Source organism: Stegostoma tigrinum, chromosome 15, assembly GCF_030684315.1.
Source record: "Stegostoma tigrinum isolate sSteTig4 chromosome 15, sSteTig4.hap1, whole genome shotgun sequence".
Classification (NCBI taxonomy): domain Eukaryota; kingdom Metazoa; phylum Chordata; class Chondrichthyes; order Orectolobiformes; family Stegostomatidae; genus Stegostoma; species Stegostoma tigrinum.
In genome coordinates this window covers 63,676,344-63,692,800 of record NC_081368.1, presented here as the reverse complement: position 1 = coordinate 63,692,800, position 16,457 = coordinate 63,676,344, and the positions used below count along the sequence as shown (strand labels likewise).

At 43.1% G+C, this 16,457-nt stretch overlaps 1 protein-coding gene across 1 annotated transcript in view; it reads left to right on the top strand.

The window, feature by feature from the left end:
- Positions 1-4,397: 4,397 nt before the first annotated feature.
- The window catches only part of LOC125458652 (2-Hydroxyacid oxidase 2-like), a 42,277-nt gene continuing 30,217 nt past the window's right edge, over positions 4,398-16,457 (top strand). The window contains exons 1-2 of the mRNA XM_059651499.1: positions 4,398-4,428; positions 12,423-12,570. Of these exons, the coding sequence (XP_059507482.1) occupies positions 12,440-12,570 (131 nt within the window). The 5' untranslated portion in view covers positions 4,398-4,428; positions 12,423-12,439. The remainder of the gene's footprint in view (positions 4,429-12,422; positions 12,571-16,457) is intronic.

Genomic DNA, 16,457 nt, shown 5'->3' with positions numbered 1-16,457 from the left:
AATGCCAGTCTGCAAACATCTGACAGTGAGCAGAATTAAACCTCTCATTCAATTATGTAATTACGAATGCTGGTTGGAATCTTAAAGGGCCCTGAATCGATTTTCATCCTGCCCTCAACTTCACCCAGTCTATCTCCGAATGCTTCCATTCCTTGACATCTCTGTTTCCTTTTCTGAGGATAGGATGGTCACCAATATCTACTACAAACCCACCAATTCCCATAGTTACCTTGACTATTCACCCTCAAATCCCACTTCCTATAAGGACTCCATTCTATTATCCAACTTCTCTGTCTCTGTCACATCTGTTCTGATGCTGCTACCTTCTGCAGGGGCCTTACATATGTCCACATTTTTCTTCAACAGAGAATTCCCACCACCAGGAATGACAGGGCCCCTAACCGCGTCTGACCAGTGTCCTTACCTTTTGTCCTCACTCCTTCTCTTCCCTCCCACAACATTGATACAGCTCTCTGGACATTAGTTTCCGCTTGAGCTGCATCCATATCCGAGTGAGATGCCACCACCGGACACATAATCTCCTCCTCCCGCTTGTCAGCCTTCCGCAGTGACCATTCCCTCCGAAACACTCGATCCAATTCTCCGCTGCCAATAACCTCCCACTATCCGCAGTTGCAGAAGGTGTAATACATGCCCAATTTACCACCTCCCTCCTCCCTCCAAGGCTCTAGACGCACCTTCCAGGTGAAGCAGCAATTTATCTGCAGTTTGCTCAGTCCCGTCGACTGTATTCACTGCTCAACTTGGCCTCCTTTACATTGGGAAGATGAATATTCTCTCTCCATCCATTGTGTCCATTCTCACTCTTGTTTTGTCTCTCTCTCCAAGACACAATGAACTGATAGTAACTGGTTCCCCTTGAACCTTTGTAACCTCTTTGATCCTGGTTTTGACTTCTCTCCGTAGTCCATACCTTGGCCGATTTGGTGTTGGGCCAGATTGTGGTCACTTGACCGCACTCCCTTCATTCTCACACACTTGCTGCCTACCTGGATGCTCACAGCATCACTGCCTTGCTTTGCTGGGCCAATTAGCGCAGTACACAGCTAGACGGCTTGCTTGGCTGCTCAACAGTCAACAGTCAAGGGGACGATGTACATCTTGCTGTGTGGCAGTGTGCTGCTGCATCAGTCAGACATGCAACAGTTCATGGGTAATCATACCTCATATGCGGCAAACAAGCATCCCTGTCTCAGTGTCTTTGGGGAGTAGTCCTCACCAAAATCCAAAGAGGCATCTCCAGCAGTGCGGGAGGTGGGGGGCGGGGGGGGGGGGGCAGTGTGCCCTGGCACAATAAGTCATGGGCAGCCTCCACCACCAGTCAAGGCATTGGCCATGATTTGGGTGTTCTTTATCAGGGATCCATGAATCTAAGGAGTGGGTCACAGTTAGTCCTGTGACTAAATTGTGGCCATTCTAAGGGGAACAGGCTAATGAGATCAGGGACTTTAACAGCCACAAGTCAGGGGGTCTTGAAACGTCTTTTCAGGGTCTGTGTGGTTTGTGGGTGTGGTCAAGGTCAGTTCATTTGGTCCACCCACAGAACCAAGGTACTGGTGGGCAGTGGGGAGGGTGGATGGAGGGTTTGCTGCTGCGAGAAGGATGATTGGGACCTATTCTTCAGGATTGTGCACGGCAGGCAGGAGGAAGACAAGTAGCAATTGTGAAGGGAGCAACTATTCATATAGGTTGGGTACAGTTAATTATGGATGGGAACAGGGTAAAGTGGGAGTAGGGGCCATATACAACCAGGAATACTCTGGCTTCAAGGAGAGGGAGCAGTGACTGCACATGCTAGGCATGGTAACCTCAGATTATAGGAGCCGGGGAGGATAGGTGGCAGGTGCGGGTTCAAGTAGAGAGGTAGTGTGTGTGGATGTGGGGAGGTGTGAAGCGTAAGGGATCCAGATTGGAAGAGCTATCAGGTAAGAGATTTGGATTTTAGGGACATCCAGAGGTGAAGGCTGGAAACTTGTGGAGAAGGTCATTGAACTTCTTGAGGCTCTGCTGGGCATTCTTGTGGAGACCACACTGATTTGGGTAGCAAGCTAGGGCCATACGCCAGGGTCAAGTGGCAGGGCGTCCTCTAAAAAAGGGATCTGTCTTCTTTATGACCACTACAGGACCACCAGGTTCCTGTGGGAGAATCATGACTCCATCTTTCCTTTCTCCAATGCCTTCATTCCATCCCTGTGACTGAGCAGGGCAACTTCAGAATGCCATTACTCACCTGGGCACACCCCAGCCTTGTAAATGTGCAACTGGCACCAGGGATGCTGGTCTTTCAGCAGATACATGTTTGTTGGTGAGTTGCCCCAGAATGACATGTGGCAAGGTAGAGCTGGAATTGGATGAAGGGTTTGCAATAGGAGCAGGGTAGGTAGTTGACGTGACAAGTTTGGTATGGCATAGTGAGAAACATTGCACAGCCTCAGAACTGAAAAACTTTCCAAAAACATGACACAACTGGCACTTAACCACAAAATAAACAGATCCAGCACAGTGGAACAGGAGTAGGCCATTCATTCCCTCAGACTGTGCCATTCAGCAGGATATAGAAATAGACAGTGTTGGAGATACTCATTAGGTCTGGCAGGATCTGTGGAAAGGGAAAAAACAATGTTAATGTTTTGAGTCCAGTGACCCTTATTCTGAAGAACCCATTCCTGCACCTTGGCTTCCAGAATTTTGTTCACCATGTTAAGTGGAATATATAGCATGGACCAGACTTGTCATATGGAAAACTGACCCTTCATTAATAGGAAATCAATTATTTTCACTGAATGCTAGCAAACTGGTGAGCCTTGACTCAATGTGGCCTTACACCTCTGTAGAGAAGAACTGTTTCCAATTTCAGCCAATTATGGGCTGGGGCTATTTTCCCTGGAGCATCAGAGACTGAGGGGTGACCTGACAGAGGTTTGTAAAATAATGAGGGACATGGACAGGGTAAATAGATAAAGTGTTTTCCCTGGAGTGGGGGAGTCCAAACATAGACGGCATAGGTCTAAGGTGAGAGAGGTAAGATTTAAAAGGGACATACTGGCCAACTCTTTCATGCAGAGTGTGATGCATGTATGGAATGAGCTCCTAGAGGAAGCGGTGGAAGCTGGTACAATATAACATTTGAAAGGCATCTGGATGGGTATATGAATTGGAAGTGTTCAGAGAAATATGAGCCAAATGGGACAAGATTTATTTAGGATATCCAGTCGGCATGGACGGAAGGTTCTGTTCTGTGCTGTATATCTGCATGAATCTATGACCACAACATTAGCTGCCATGGCTGAGGATGACTGATATCAAGTAACTTCACATCAGTGGTGAACTTTGTCCTCATTATTTCGAACTGAGAGACATGATCACTCTAGGTTGCACACAAGTTAATGAATGATGATTTTACCATGGGTCAAGTGTTAGTAAAAATATTGTGAATTCATTGACAATAAGCACATATAGCCGGGTTGATTGACACGTTTCAGTCCATGTGTAATCTTTAAGCCTGTAGCCGTTTAATGCTGGTGAACAGTGTAGCTGTTGGCATGGAAGTCAACCTTTGAAAGATTCTTCCCAAAACAGGTTGATTTGTATAGTGTAAAATGTGAACTGCGAGAATAAGTGCAGGAGAACCTATTTTGTGCATCAGTCACCAGACATGGTTGCTGTGAATAGATGTGGCTTAAACCCATGTACGTTGTCTTGATGTGGGCCTAATGACCTGCTTGATCCCATGCACCAACGTATGAAGCATATATAACTGCAAATTTACAGCTCTGAGCTGCAAAATTGAGGCCGATGCCTAGTGCAAGCTTAGCCCTAAACATTTGTTTATTAACTGAAAGTTCAGCATCAAACTATTAGTTGAATATAGGCCTAAATACGCAATTTGGCACCAAAAAAATTTGAAATGCCTTTAGTGTCAGGTCGCCACGTCCAATAGTTGAAGTATTTGAGGCATTACCCTGTCTACGATGTATCTGTTAATATCATATTTAAAACTGCATAACGAACAGAAAAAGACAAACAAATCATTTGTAGGATTGCAACATTCAAAGTCATTGTTGGGTCTGTACAAAATGCTGCCAATAGCCTAACCTGCAAAGGAGTTAAAGGCACTTCAAATTCGCATCACATCTGTTGTTTGGCATCTCAAGCATTGTGCACACCATTTGTTTTCTCCTAAATGTTAAATATTACTGAATTGGAAACTGTTTCATTGGTTTAGAAATGAGAAATGTTGTCCTTTGCTGCAAATATTTATTTTAGGAACAGTGTTATGTAACTACTAACTCAATGTATAACTCAGTCCTAAATTAATGACTAACTTCCTGGTAAAAATATCAGACTGGTGAGCCATTAAAATTTACAGCGAAACTGCAACTTGCCGGAGAACGCATGTTTTTTGAAGTAAGATTTTTCACTGTTTAATGGTGGATCCAATGCTGATAGTCAGAGTTTGTTTTATCCTCGCCTGTATAACGCAGACTATAAAATAAGGGGCACCAATTTGTGAGAATTTAATAAGGCATATCTTAGCTCTATGATTAAATGCAAAATGTTTGTGAAATTCAGACCTGCTGATTCATGCATATTTTCAGAGAGAAAAAGAAATTAATCAGTGTTTTTTCTTACTATAAAATGTTTGTTTAATTATAATGCTGTTCCTAAAGGCTCAGAATATAGGGAGGTGATAAGGAAGGTCTTTCTGATTGTACATGTGAAGTAGAGGCTTAAACTTAGATAGAAACCTTTCCTTTCCTATGTTCCAAAGTATTTCAAGTTCAATGAAGTACAGCAGTTCTGAAATGTAACCACAGTTATAATGCAACCAGACATACGAGTTAATTTACAGGCAGCAAGGTCCTGCAAGTAGCTGTGTGTAAAAGAGTTAGATATACTGGCCATGATTTTCCACTTTTGAAGTTAAAGCATGGCAACAGCATCTTAAATGGATCATAACCACCGCTGCTTAAGGCGAGTGATCACATGCAATCGCACACTTCTGAGCTGATTATCAATGCAAGCTAGATCACCGTACCTTGGTACCTCTCTCATAATCAGCAAAGTGGGTGACTGAAGATCTCCTCATCTATCAGAGGACTAAATACCTATAAATTGTGGATTGTAATCAAGGTGCTACAGATGAATCTCTGGGACAGTGAGGGTGGCAGCTAGCCCTGGGGGAGAAGGTGGGTGGGGTGTTCCAATTTGCCAATTGTCCTGATGAACGCGAGACAAAATGCTTTGGCAAAACCTATCTCTTTTCAACAATGCTCAAGTTCTGTGCTGCCAAACAACTATTTGTTTAGTCAAACTTTGAGGCAGAGGGTTGGAAAGATCATCATCTGATCTCATGCCATGATTGTGCAGCTGAGGGATCATGTAAGGGAAACTAAGTTGAACCAATACCTCAAAAATGATTCTGCATGCTGTGTGCAGAGGAATCTTAACAATGAACATTATGGTCATGCAGTAGGTTGCAATTGAGGACAATATTCTGATCCAAATACCTGGTTAGCAGCCTAGTGCTTTAATGAAAATGTGCCTTCAAGTACATTCTACTGTATTCTCATACGTCCACTGTTATCAGCATACTTTGAAAATGGACAACAGGAGTTACGCCAGCAATTTTAAATTCCACTGAAATTCAGAAGAGTAACAAAATGCCATACAGTCTTCCTTTCTGAATTTACTGAGTATAATTGTACACAGAAAAGATTGTTAATAATTGATCAAATGTTCTGTGCCGATTGTTAACAGCAGTCTAGTTTTATCCAGACACAACCGTAATGCTCTGTTTTTCTATTAGATGATATATTACACTGAGGCCCTAGCTTCACTTTCAGCTGGATATTATAACACCCATTTCAGTATTTGAATTAGAGTAGGGAAATTCAACAAGGTGGTGCTCTGGAACTCACTACCTGAATTGATATTACAGGCATCAACCCTGGATTTCTTTAATAAGTGTCTGGAATGCCGCTCAGGTGGCATAACCAGCATGCCTATGGACCAAATGCTGGAATGTATGATTTGTTTGCTAAACTCATTTCAGGTTGACACAGCTCTGATGGGCCAAGTGGCCATTTTCTGAGCCGTAACATTTTATGATTTTATCTCAACATCTCCAATAAAAGATTACTGATCAGCTTTCTTATTATTGTCTGAGGGACTAAACTATTGCATGCCTATGGACCAAATGCTGGAATGTATGATTTGTTTGCTAAACTCATTTCAGGTTGACACAGCTCTGATGGGCCAAGTGGCCATTTTCTGAGCCGTAACATTTTATGATTTTATCTCAACATCTCCAATAAAAGATTACTGATCAGCTTTCTTATTATTGTTTGAGGGACTAAACTATGTACAAATTTTTATGATCACAATGGTAACAATTCTTTGCAGTATCCACAATTCAGTGGACGTAGATTTGTAATTGTCTAACAATCCCATATCCCATACCTCATAAAGTCAGGAGGTATGGGATACGGGGTGATTTGGCTGTCTGGATTCAGAATTGGTTGGCTGACAGGAGGCCGAGAGTGGTTGTAGATGGTAAGTATTCTGCCTGGAGGTCAGTGCTGAGTGGTGTCCCGCAGGGCTCTGTTCTTGGGCTTCTGCTCTTTGTAGTTTTTATAAATGACTCGGATGAGGAGGTTGAGGCGTGGGTCAGTATGATTGCTGATGACACAAAGGATGGAGGTGCCGTTGATAGTATCGAGGGCTATTGCAGACTTCAGCGAGACATTGACAGTATGCAGAGCTGGGCTGAGAAATGGCAGATGGAGTTCAACCTGGATAAATGCGAAGTGATGCATTTTGGAAGGTCGAACTTAAAAGCTGAATATAGGATTAAAGGCAGGGATTCTCGGCAGTGTGGAGGAACAATGGGATCTTGGTGTTCAAGGGCATAGCTCCCTCAAAGTTGCCACCCAAGTGGATAAGGTTGTTAAGAAAGCATATGGTGTTTTGGCTTTCATTAACAGGAGGATCAAGTTTAAGAGCCGTGAGGTTATGCTGTAGCTCTACAAAACCCTGGTGAGACCACACTTGGAATATTGTGTCCAGTTCTGGTTGCCCTATTACAGGAAAGATGTGGAGGCTTTGGAGAGGGTGCAAAGGAGGTTTACTAGGATGCTGCCTGGACTGGAGGGCTTGTCTTACGAGGAGAGGTTGACAGAGCTCGGACTTTTCTCTCTGGAGAGAAGGAGGAAGAGAGGTGACCTGATCGAGGTGTACAAGGTAATGAGAGGCATGGACAGAGTCGATAGCCAGAGACTTTTCCCCAGGGCAGGATCGACTGCCATGAGGCGTCATAGTTTTAAGGTGTTAGAAGGAAGGTGCAGAGGAGATGTCAGAGGGAGGCTCTTCACCCAGAGAGTTGTGAGCGCATGGAATACTTTGCCAGTGGAAGCAGTGTCATTAGTGACATTTAAGCGACTGCTGGACATGCACATGGACAGCAGTGAATTGAGGGGAATGTAGGTTAGGTTATTTTATTTTTGGATTAGGATTATTCCACAGCACAACATCATGGGCCGAAAGGCCTGTACAGTGAGAAAAAAAATCCGAAAGACACAGTTTATTGTTAGTCCTTTCTACCTTCTTAATAGCCAAACATGTCCAACAAATTACCCAACATAAGAATTTACTGGAGGAAGGTACTTAATTTGCAGATCTCATTGCTGCAAAGGGCCATGGAGGCTAAATCATTGAGTGCATTTAAGACAGAGATAGATGTGATCTTGATTAGTAAGAGGGTTGAGGGTTACAGGGAGAGGTAGGAGATTGGCGGTGAGATATACATCAGCCATAATCGAATGATAGAGCTGATGGACCGCATGGCAAAATTCTGCTCCTATATCTTTTGGTTTTATAAGATGGGAGATCTTTAAAACATTGGGTTATTTGATGGAGAGTCATAGAGATGTGCAGCATGGAAACATACCCTTCAGTCCAACTCATACATGCTGACCAGAAATCCTAAATAAATCTAGCTCCATTTGTCAGGATTTGGCCTGTATCTCTTTTTACCCTTCCTATTCTTTTCTCATCCAGATGTAACTTTACCAGCCTTCATCACTTCCTCTGGCAGCTCATTCCATAGACACACCACCCTCTCTGAGAAAATGTTGCCCCTTGGGTCCCTTTTAAATCTCCACCCACCCCCTCAACTTCAACCTATGCCCTCTTGTTTTGGGGTCCCTCTCCCCAGGGAAAAGATATTGCCTATTTATCCTATCCGTGCCCCTCATAATTTTATATCTTCTATAAGGTCACCCCTCAGCCTCCGACATTCCAGGGAAAACAACCCCAGCCTATTCAGCCTCTCCCTATAGCTCAAACCTTCCAGCCTTGGCAACATCCTTACAAATCTTTTCTGAACCCTTTCAAGTTTCACATCAACCTTGCTATAGCAGGGAGAACAGAACTGCATGCAGTATTCCAATAGTGGCCTAACCAATGCCCTATACTGCCATAACATGATATTCCAACTCCTATATTCAATGCACTGACCAATAAAGACAAGCATACCAAATGCCTTCATCACCACCCTGTCTACATGTGCCTCTACTTTCAAGGAACTTTGAACCTGCACCCCAAGCTCTCTTCATTCAGCAACACTCCCCAGGACCTTACCATTGGTGTATAAGTCATACCCTGATTTGCCTTTCCAAAATGCAGCACCTCACACTTACCTAAATTAAACTCTATCTGCCACTCCTTGGCCCATTGGCTCATCTAATCATGATCCCATTGTACTCTGAAATAACCTTCTTCGCTGATCATTACACCTCTAATTTTGGTGTCATCTGCAAACTTACTAACCATACCTCCTATGTTTACATTCCAATCATTTATATAAGTGATGAAAAGCAGTGAACCCAATACCAATTCTTGTGGCACACTGCTGGTCACAGTCTGAAAAGCAAACCCCTACCACCACCCTCTGTCTTCTACCTTTGATCCAATTCTGTATCCAAATAGCTAGTTCATCCTGTATTCTATGTGATCTAGCCTTGCTAACCAGTCTACCATGAGGGACCTTGACAAATGCCTTACTGAAAACCATATAAAATGACATCCACCACTCTGCCTTCCTTAATCCTCTTTGTTACTTCTTCAAAAAAGTTAATCAAGTTAGTGAGATACGATAACCATGTGGACTATCCCAAATCAGTCCTTGCCTTTCCAAAGACATGTCAATTCTGAATCTTAGGACTCCCTGCAACAACTTGCCCACCACCAATGTCAGTCTTACCAGCCTATTGTTCCCTAGCTTTTCCTTACCACCTTTCTTTAATAATGGTACCACATTAGCCAACCTCCAGTCTTCAGGCTTGGATACAGTAAGGACTGGAGATGCTGGAAGCCAGAGCCAATAGACGAAAAGCTGGAAATGCACAACAGGTCAGACAGCATCCAAGTCAATGTTTTGTGCTAAAACTCTTTGTCAGGTCTGGGGAGTCGGTAGGGAGCCCAGAAATAAATAAAGGGACGGGGTGGCGCTGGGGCAAGGGTGGTTTGGATGGTGATCGGTGAATGCAGGTAGGAAGTTGTTGTGATTGGTCTGTGGGAAGTGTGGAGCGGATAGGTGAATAGGAAGATTGACACCTTCCAGCCCTGGCAACATCCATAGGTCATGTCAGAGAGGTGAGGAGGAAGGGGAGGGCTGGACTCTATTTGCCAAAGCCATCTCATGTCCCCTTTTTGCCCTCCCGATTTCCCTCTTAGGTATACACCTACTGTCTTTATCTTCTTCTAGGCATCCACTTGATCTCTGCTGTCTATACCTGACATATGCTTCTTCCTTATTCTTGGCCAAAACCTCAATTTCCCTAGTCATCCAGCATTCCCTACATCTACCAGCCTTGCCCTTTACCCTAACGGAAACACTTATCTCTAGACTTGCTTCACATTTGGTCATTAGATTTTGCAGGAAAATTGGATTTGCTGCGGGCATGTACCTGACATCATTTTACATAACAATTGGATCATGAGTCATCGTGTTTCCCATGGTGCAAACATATGGATTTGGGAGGCCATGAGGCCACTTTTGGAATACTACGTGCAATTCTGGTCTCCCTGCTATAGGAAGGATGTTGTGAAACTGGAAATGGTTCAGAAAAGACAGGGGTGGAGGTTTGAGCTATAGGAAGAGACTGAATAGGTTCGAGCTATTTTCCCTGGACAGCTAGAGGCTGGAGGTAACCTGATGGAGGCATGGATGAGGTGCATAGCGAAGGTGTCTTCCTGGGGGTGGGGGTGTCCAAAACTAGAGGGCATAGGTTTAAAGTGAGAGTGGAAAGACGTAAAACGAACCTAAGGGGAAAATTGTTCACACGTAGTATGTATACATATATGGAATGAGCTGCCAGGGGAAGTGGTGGAGGCTGGTATAATTATAACATTAAAGAAGCATCTGGATGGGTACATGAATATGAATGGTTTAGAGCGATATGAATGCAAGCAAATGGGACTAGATTAATTTAGGATCTCTGGTCAGCATGGATGAGTTGGATCAAAGTTTGTTTTCATGCTGTACAACTCTATGACTCTAAATTGTCTGGCAAGCAGGCAGGGCATTTAAAATTGCAGTACTGGAGGTTTCACGTTGGGGTTCCCTACAGAAGAACAGAAAATCCAATTCTTTGCATTTGTCACATTTGGGTAATTGATGATGTCAGTGCTATAATTTCAGAGACGTCACAGCTAAACACTTCTACTTGGTACACATTTTGTGAGGAGGTTGTGTGGCAGTTTTCCTCCTCTGGCCAGAAGCTCCTTTTTCAAGTCCCATTGCCAGCCATATTGACCATTGAAGGTACAACAATGTCAAATAAGTTGATTAATGGCTTGTGAGTCCTTCCAATAAGTCAGACAGTAAGCAATGAGCAGGAAAGTCTTCTGGTCTGCCATCCTTCAGAAGGAAATGGCATACTGCTGCAGTAATATGTCCATAAATATAGACTAAATTGGTGGCAGTACATAGTACAACCCTCAGAAGTGAGGCCTTGTGAAAGGCCAATGGATACTGTTGGTATTCCAGACTACCAGCTCATATTATGCATATGAAAAAAACATGCCTTCTCATGACTGACACCAATGATTCTCGTCAAGTACTCTTAGGACTGTTGCTGAACATATGCATGATATGAACATTCCACCCTGCAAAAATCTCCATAAAAGCAATGTGCAGATTGTTCCACCCAGCTTATTCTTCTATTCTAAAGTGCTCTCTCCAGACCTCCCAGATTTGCTGGGGAACATTAAACCTCTCATTATTGGCAGTAGCCCAGAAAAAAATCCTTTCAACCATGACTGATGATGTTCTGGAAACCCATAATCAAAAAGGACCTGATTTAAATTCTTCTTGGATGTATGAGTCTTGCTCATGAGATTGTACAGTTTAGTATGTCTCTCAGGAAATCCAACACCTCATCAACTTTCCCATGGGATTTCAATTTTGTTTTCCTCATGAAGTGGTTACATGCAGATGGGAATGCACGGTCAAACTTTGAACATAAATTTGGATATAAATTCCACTTCCTAGCTTTGTTTGGATGTAAACAAGTGATTAATTGGGGTAAATTTCATCGCATCATGAAATTGATCAATATGAGGATGCTGGGTTAGCAAAAAGCCAAGGCCTAGAGAGATTTTAATTCGTTGACCTGATTTCCATACCAAGGCCTGACTCCCACTTGAATCTTGTAGGAATCATTACCTGGTCAGTGGAAGGAGCAGGAATTGTAATGGAATGGTGGCTCAGTGGTTAACACTACTGTCACAGGCTGGATTCCAGCCTTGTGTGACTGTGTATGCGAACTTTGCGCATTATCCCCATGGTTGCGCATGTGTGCTCCAGTTTCCTCCCACAGTCCAGAGACGTGAAGTTTGGTTGGATTGGGCCATGCTAAATTGTCCAGTGATATGCAAGCCGGGTGGACGAGAGATGGGAAATGTGGCTTAACAAAGTGTGGAGCTGGAGGAACACAGCAGGTCAGCAGCATCAGAGGAGCAGGAAAGCTAACGCTTTGGTTTGGAAAGTGTCCTGTCTCTGACTCCAGCATTGGCAGTTCTTACTATCTCTGAGTGGGAAGTGTGGGGCTCTTTTTGGGTGGAATGGGGATGCTCTTTGGAGGGTTGGTTCAAACCTGATTGGCAAGATGGGCCTCTTTCTGCACTGCAGGTATTCTATGAACTTAGTTCATCAGTTAAAACAGCAGAACAGGCCCAATCAGAGACCAATCTACACATTCACAGAAGGTTGTTCCACCTTGTGTTATGTGTTCTTGCAGAATTAAACAGTATATTTTAGAATTTTGTCTGAAATTTTAGCTGCAAGTTGCTATTAGTGTGTGAACAAATGCATTTTTGTTTTGTTTTTATTCTTCAAGATTCATCCAACCCAGTAATGTCTATGATTTGTTTGGATGATTTTGAGGCCTACGCTGAATCTTTCCTACCTTCAGCAGTGTGGGATTTCTATGCTGGAGGTGCAGATGACTGTGAATCAAGAGACAGGAACCTGCTTGCCTTTAAAAGGTTTGTGTTATGTTTTGCTCTTTGAATGCATGCCAAGTTTTACTCTAATGATGCAGCACTCTACACCGAAACCATAAGCACAATTACAGCATGAATTAACACTTGTAGTTTGAACAAAAACAGAATACTGGAGAAACTTAGCAGGTCTGTTATCCATGGAGAGAAAAACAGAGTTAATGTTGTGAGTCCAGTAACCCTTCATCAGAACTGAAAATAACTGGAAAGGATGGTATTTATTATGCTGATGATAATGAGGGAATGAATAGAGTAAATACAGATGGAGGCTAAAGACAGAAAGGCAGACAGAAAGGCAGAAAAAAAGGGGATAGGCAAACAGAGAGAGATCTGATCATAACCCAAGAGAGACAAAACAATAGACAGGATATAAAACAAGAAGTGTGAAAAATTGAAAATGGTTTGGCTGTGCAGAGAACAAACCATATACAACAGGATTTAGATATATGGAGATGGATAACCAACATGGAGGAGAGTGATTGCATTCTGAAATTGTTAAACTTAGTGTTGAGTCCTGAAGGCTATGAGGTTCCTGAGTGGAAGATGGCACACTACTGTTATAGCATGAATTGAACTTCACTGCAGCACTGCAGTAGGCCTGAGACACAAAAGTTGGCGTGAGAACACGGTCATATATTGAAGTTGCAGGCAACTGGAAGCTTGGGGTCATTTTTATGGATCAAGTGGTCACCAAGGCTGTGTTTCATCTCCCCATCTTACAGGAGACCACATTGTGAGTAGTGAATACAATAGACTGGACTGGGTGAAGAGCAGGTAGATTGCTACTTCACCTGGGAAGGAGGGATTGAGGAGGGAGGAATAAACAAGTTTGTGATACACTTCCTGTGATTGCAGGGGTAGGTACTGTAGGGGTGAGGGGCTGTGGTGGGAATGGAGAAGGTGTGGGTCAGGGTGTCCCAGAGGGACCATTCCATGCAAAATGCTGACAAAGGATGAGAAAGGAATATGTGCCTGGTGTGGGCATTCTGTTGGAGGTGATGGAAATGGCTGTTTATGGTCCTTTGAGCACAGAGGCAGGTGGGATAGAAAGCGAGGGCCAAGAAGGAGAAGGAGTGAGAGCAGAAGTATGGGAGATGGGTCAGACCCAGCTGTGGGTCCTGACAACCACAGTCATGGAGTACCCTCATTTGAGGAAAAAGGTGGACATTTCTGAGGCTCCGCTGCAAAGGCAGCACCATCAGAACAGCTGTGGTAAAGACGGAAAAACTGGGAGAATGGGATGGAGTCTTTACTGGAAGCAGGCTGTGAAAATGTATATTCCGCTTAATATGGGAGTCGGTGTGTTTGTAACAGAAATCAGTGGGCAGCCTATTGCCATGAATGGAAACAGAGACGTCGAGGGAAGGAACGGAGAAATCAGAGATGGAGCAGGTGAAGGTGAGGCTGGGTGGAAATTGGATATGAATAAAGAAATACTTTCAATTCCAGACAAGTAAAGGAAGCAGCACCAATTAACACTACTAACTGCTCTGACAAGAAAAGGCTTTCAAAAGGTATGTTATGAAAAATTGTTCACATTTAGAAAAAATATACCAATGTCATTTATCAATTCAAATTGTGATTGACACTCATTTTTGTCAGGTTTTGAGAATCTTTAGGTATTAATAGGTGGATCATCAGCAGAATGGCCAGACCCTGAAATAATAGCCACAGCCGCTACCATTGACCCATTTTGATAACAGTGGCCATCTGGGATGTTCTCCTATTTAAGATACCAATGTGTGAATTTCAAGATGATTCCCTTAAATTGCAAAGTTTAAGAACACAGTTGTCTTAGTTTCCCACTAGCGAAGTTTGTTCTTCAAAAAATTTCAGCTTTCCCAGCAGCAACTAGAAGTATGGGAGATGGGTCAGACCCAGCTGTGGGTCCTGACAACCACAGTCATGGGCATGACTCATGGGCATGAGCAGTGAGAAGGAGGATGTTTACCATCCAATAAGGGGAGGTGGCAGACTCCGAAAACTGGAGGGGCATACAGAGGCTTTCCAACTTGCAATTAGCAGCAGCAGCAGGCTGCAATACTGGGTCAATGAGGGAGAGAGGGCTTCAAAGTGAAGGTTCTCTCTTCCTCCAGCATTTCATGACAAATTAATTCCCTTCACCACAATGCTGTGGCTGCCTCCAGGAATTTTGTTTTTCCTTTTATTCATTCACAGGGTGAGGGCATCACTGGCTAGGCAGCATTAATTGCCCATCCCTAGTTGCCCCAACAGCGGTTAAGAGTCAACCACATTGCTGTAGGCCTAAAGTCACATGTTATCCAGACCAGGTAAGGATGGCAGTTTCCTTCCTTAAAGGGCATTCGGGAGCCCGACGGGCTTTCCCTCAACAATTGACAATGGGTTCATGGTCATTTTTCGACTCTTAATTCCAGCTATTTATTGAATTCAAATTCTACCTTCTGCCACGGTGGGATTCAAACCGAGGTCTCCAGAACATTATCTGGATCTTGGGATTAACAGGCCAGTGATACTACCACTAGGCCATCACTTCCTTAAGTTAAAATTGGATAAAACAGCCAGTGAGAAGGCAACAAGGCGATATTCCCAAATCAATGCAGTGAGAATATTTAAGAAGGCTGTCTAAAAAACAACTGCATGCTTATAAAAGTAATTAATAAATGTCCTGTTGGTAATTAAGACGGCAGCACAAACTGTCAGATACTTAAAAGGTGAAAGTTGCTGTTGTCACAGTGGGAAAGGCGGAGGACAGCAATTTGAAAGTGGTGTTCCACAGAAAGATGCAAGGAGTTTATAAAGTTGCAGATTAGAATGTGGGCCAGCAGCTAATGACGTTCTTGGCATTTTAACAGAATAAGCCCATTGATTTTTAAACCAAGGTTGTGAGAAGCACATGACAGTATAAAAAAAATTCAACAGCAGCCAGATCTGGCATCATGGACTATAAGCAGCACACAATTCATTGCCCTTATTACTCCCATAAGTAAAAGCCTACTGCTTCTGCATTCATTGAATTAGCAAATTGGATTAATTTACCTTTTTCAAAGTCAGTGCTCAAAAGAACAGTATCACTTGGATTTAAAAAAGGTAATGATTGACAACGAAATGGAGAGTATTGTAAACTTGTCTGTACACTGCCTGGAAAGCACAGAGCTTGGGAAAATGCAATACTTATTGTAAAATGCTCTTAAGACAATGAATTTTTAGGGAAAATGAAACAATAATACAACTTAAACTTGCACTGCAAAAACTATAATCAGATACCATTGTATTATTCTGAGTAATCTCACAGCAACCTGGAATGGAGTAAGGTTAATGTTATTCTGTCTACGGTAGTGTAATTCAGCCTTCATCAGTTTCCAATTAAGTTCAAGAAGTTGGATCTTTGAGCTGCCAAGGGAGATGTCTGCAGGCATCAGACCAGCAGTTGCATTGTCAGAGACTGCAGTAAAAAGACTAGCCCTATCACATCATCATATGGGGCCCATGTGCCACCTTCCCTAATGATAAGCTGTGGTGTGACTGCCCCTTTCCACTGGTTTAGGAATACTGACAACTTTCAGTTAAGCTCCCATTTAAACTCCGTCTTGAATGTCTTTAATTAGGTTGGAATGCATTACCTTTCTTTGCATTTCTCTATTTTCTTAATGGGGTGTTCTATTATCATTGAACTGTTTATTTTATAACTTTAATGCCCTTCCTCACAACCCTGAACAGATAAGGGGATGAAGTTGCACCCATTCACCCTTTATCAATATAATATACAGTACCAGAATAGGGAGGAAGTAATGCTTTTCTTTCTATGATGGAGAATACCTCACGTTGCTCTTACAATGTTTTAGTTGTACTGCTAACTCATTTGCTGAATTGAGTCATGTCTCCTCTCAAGT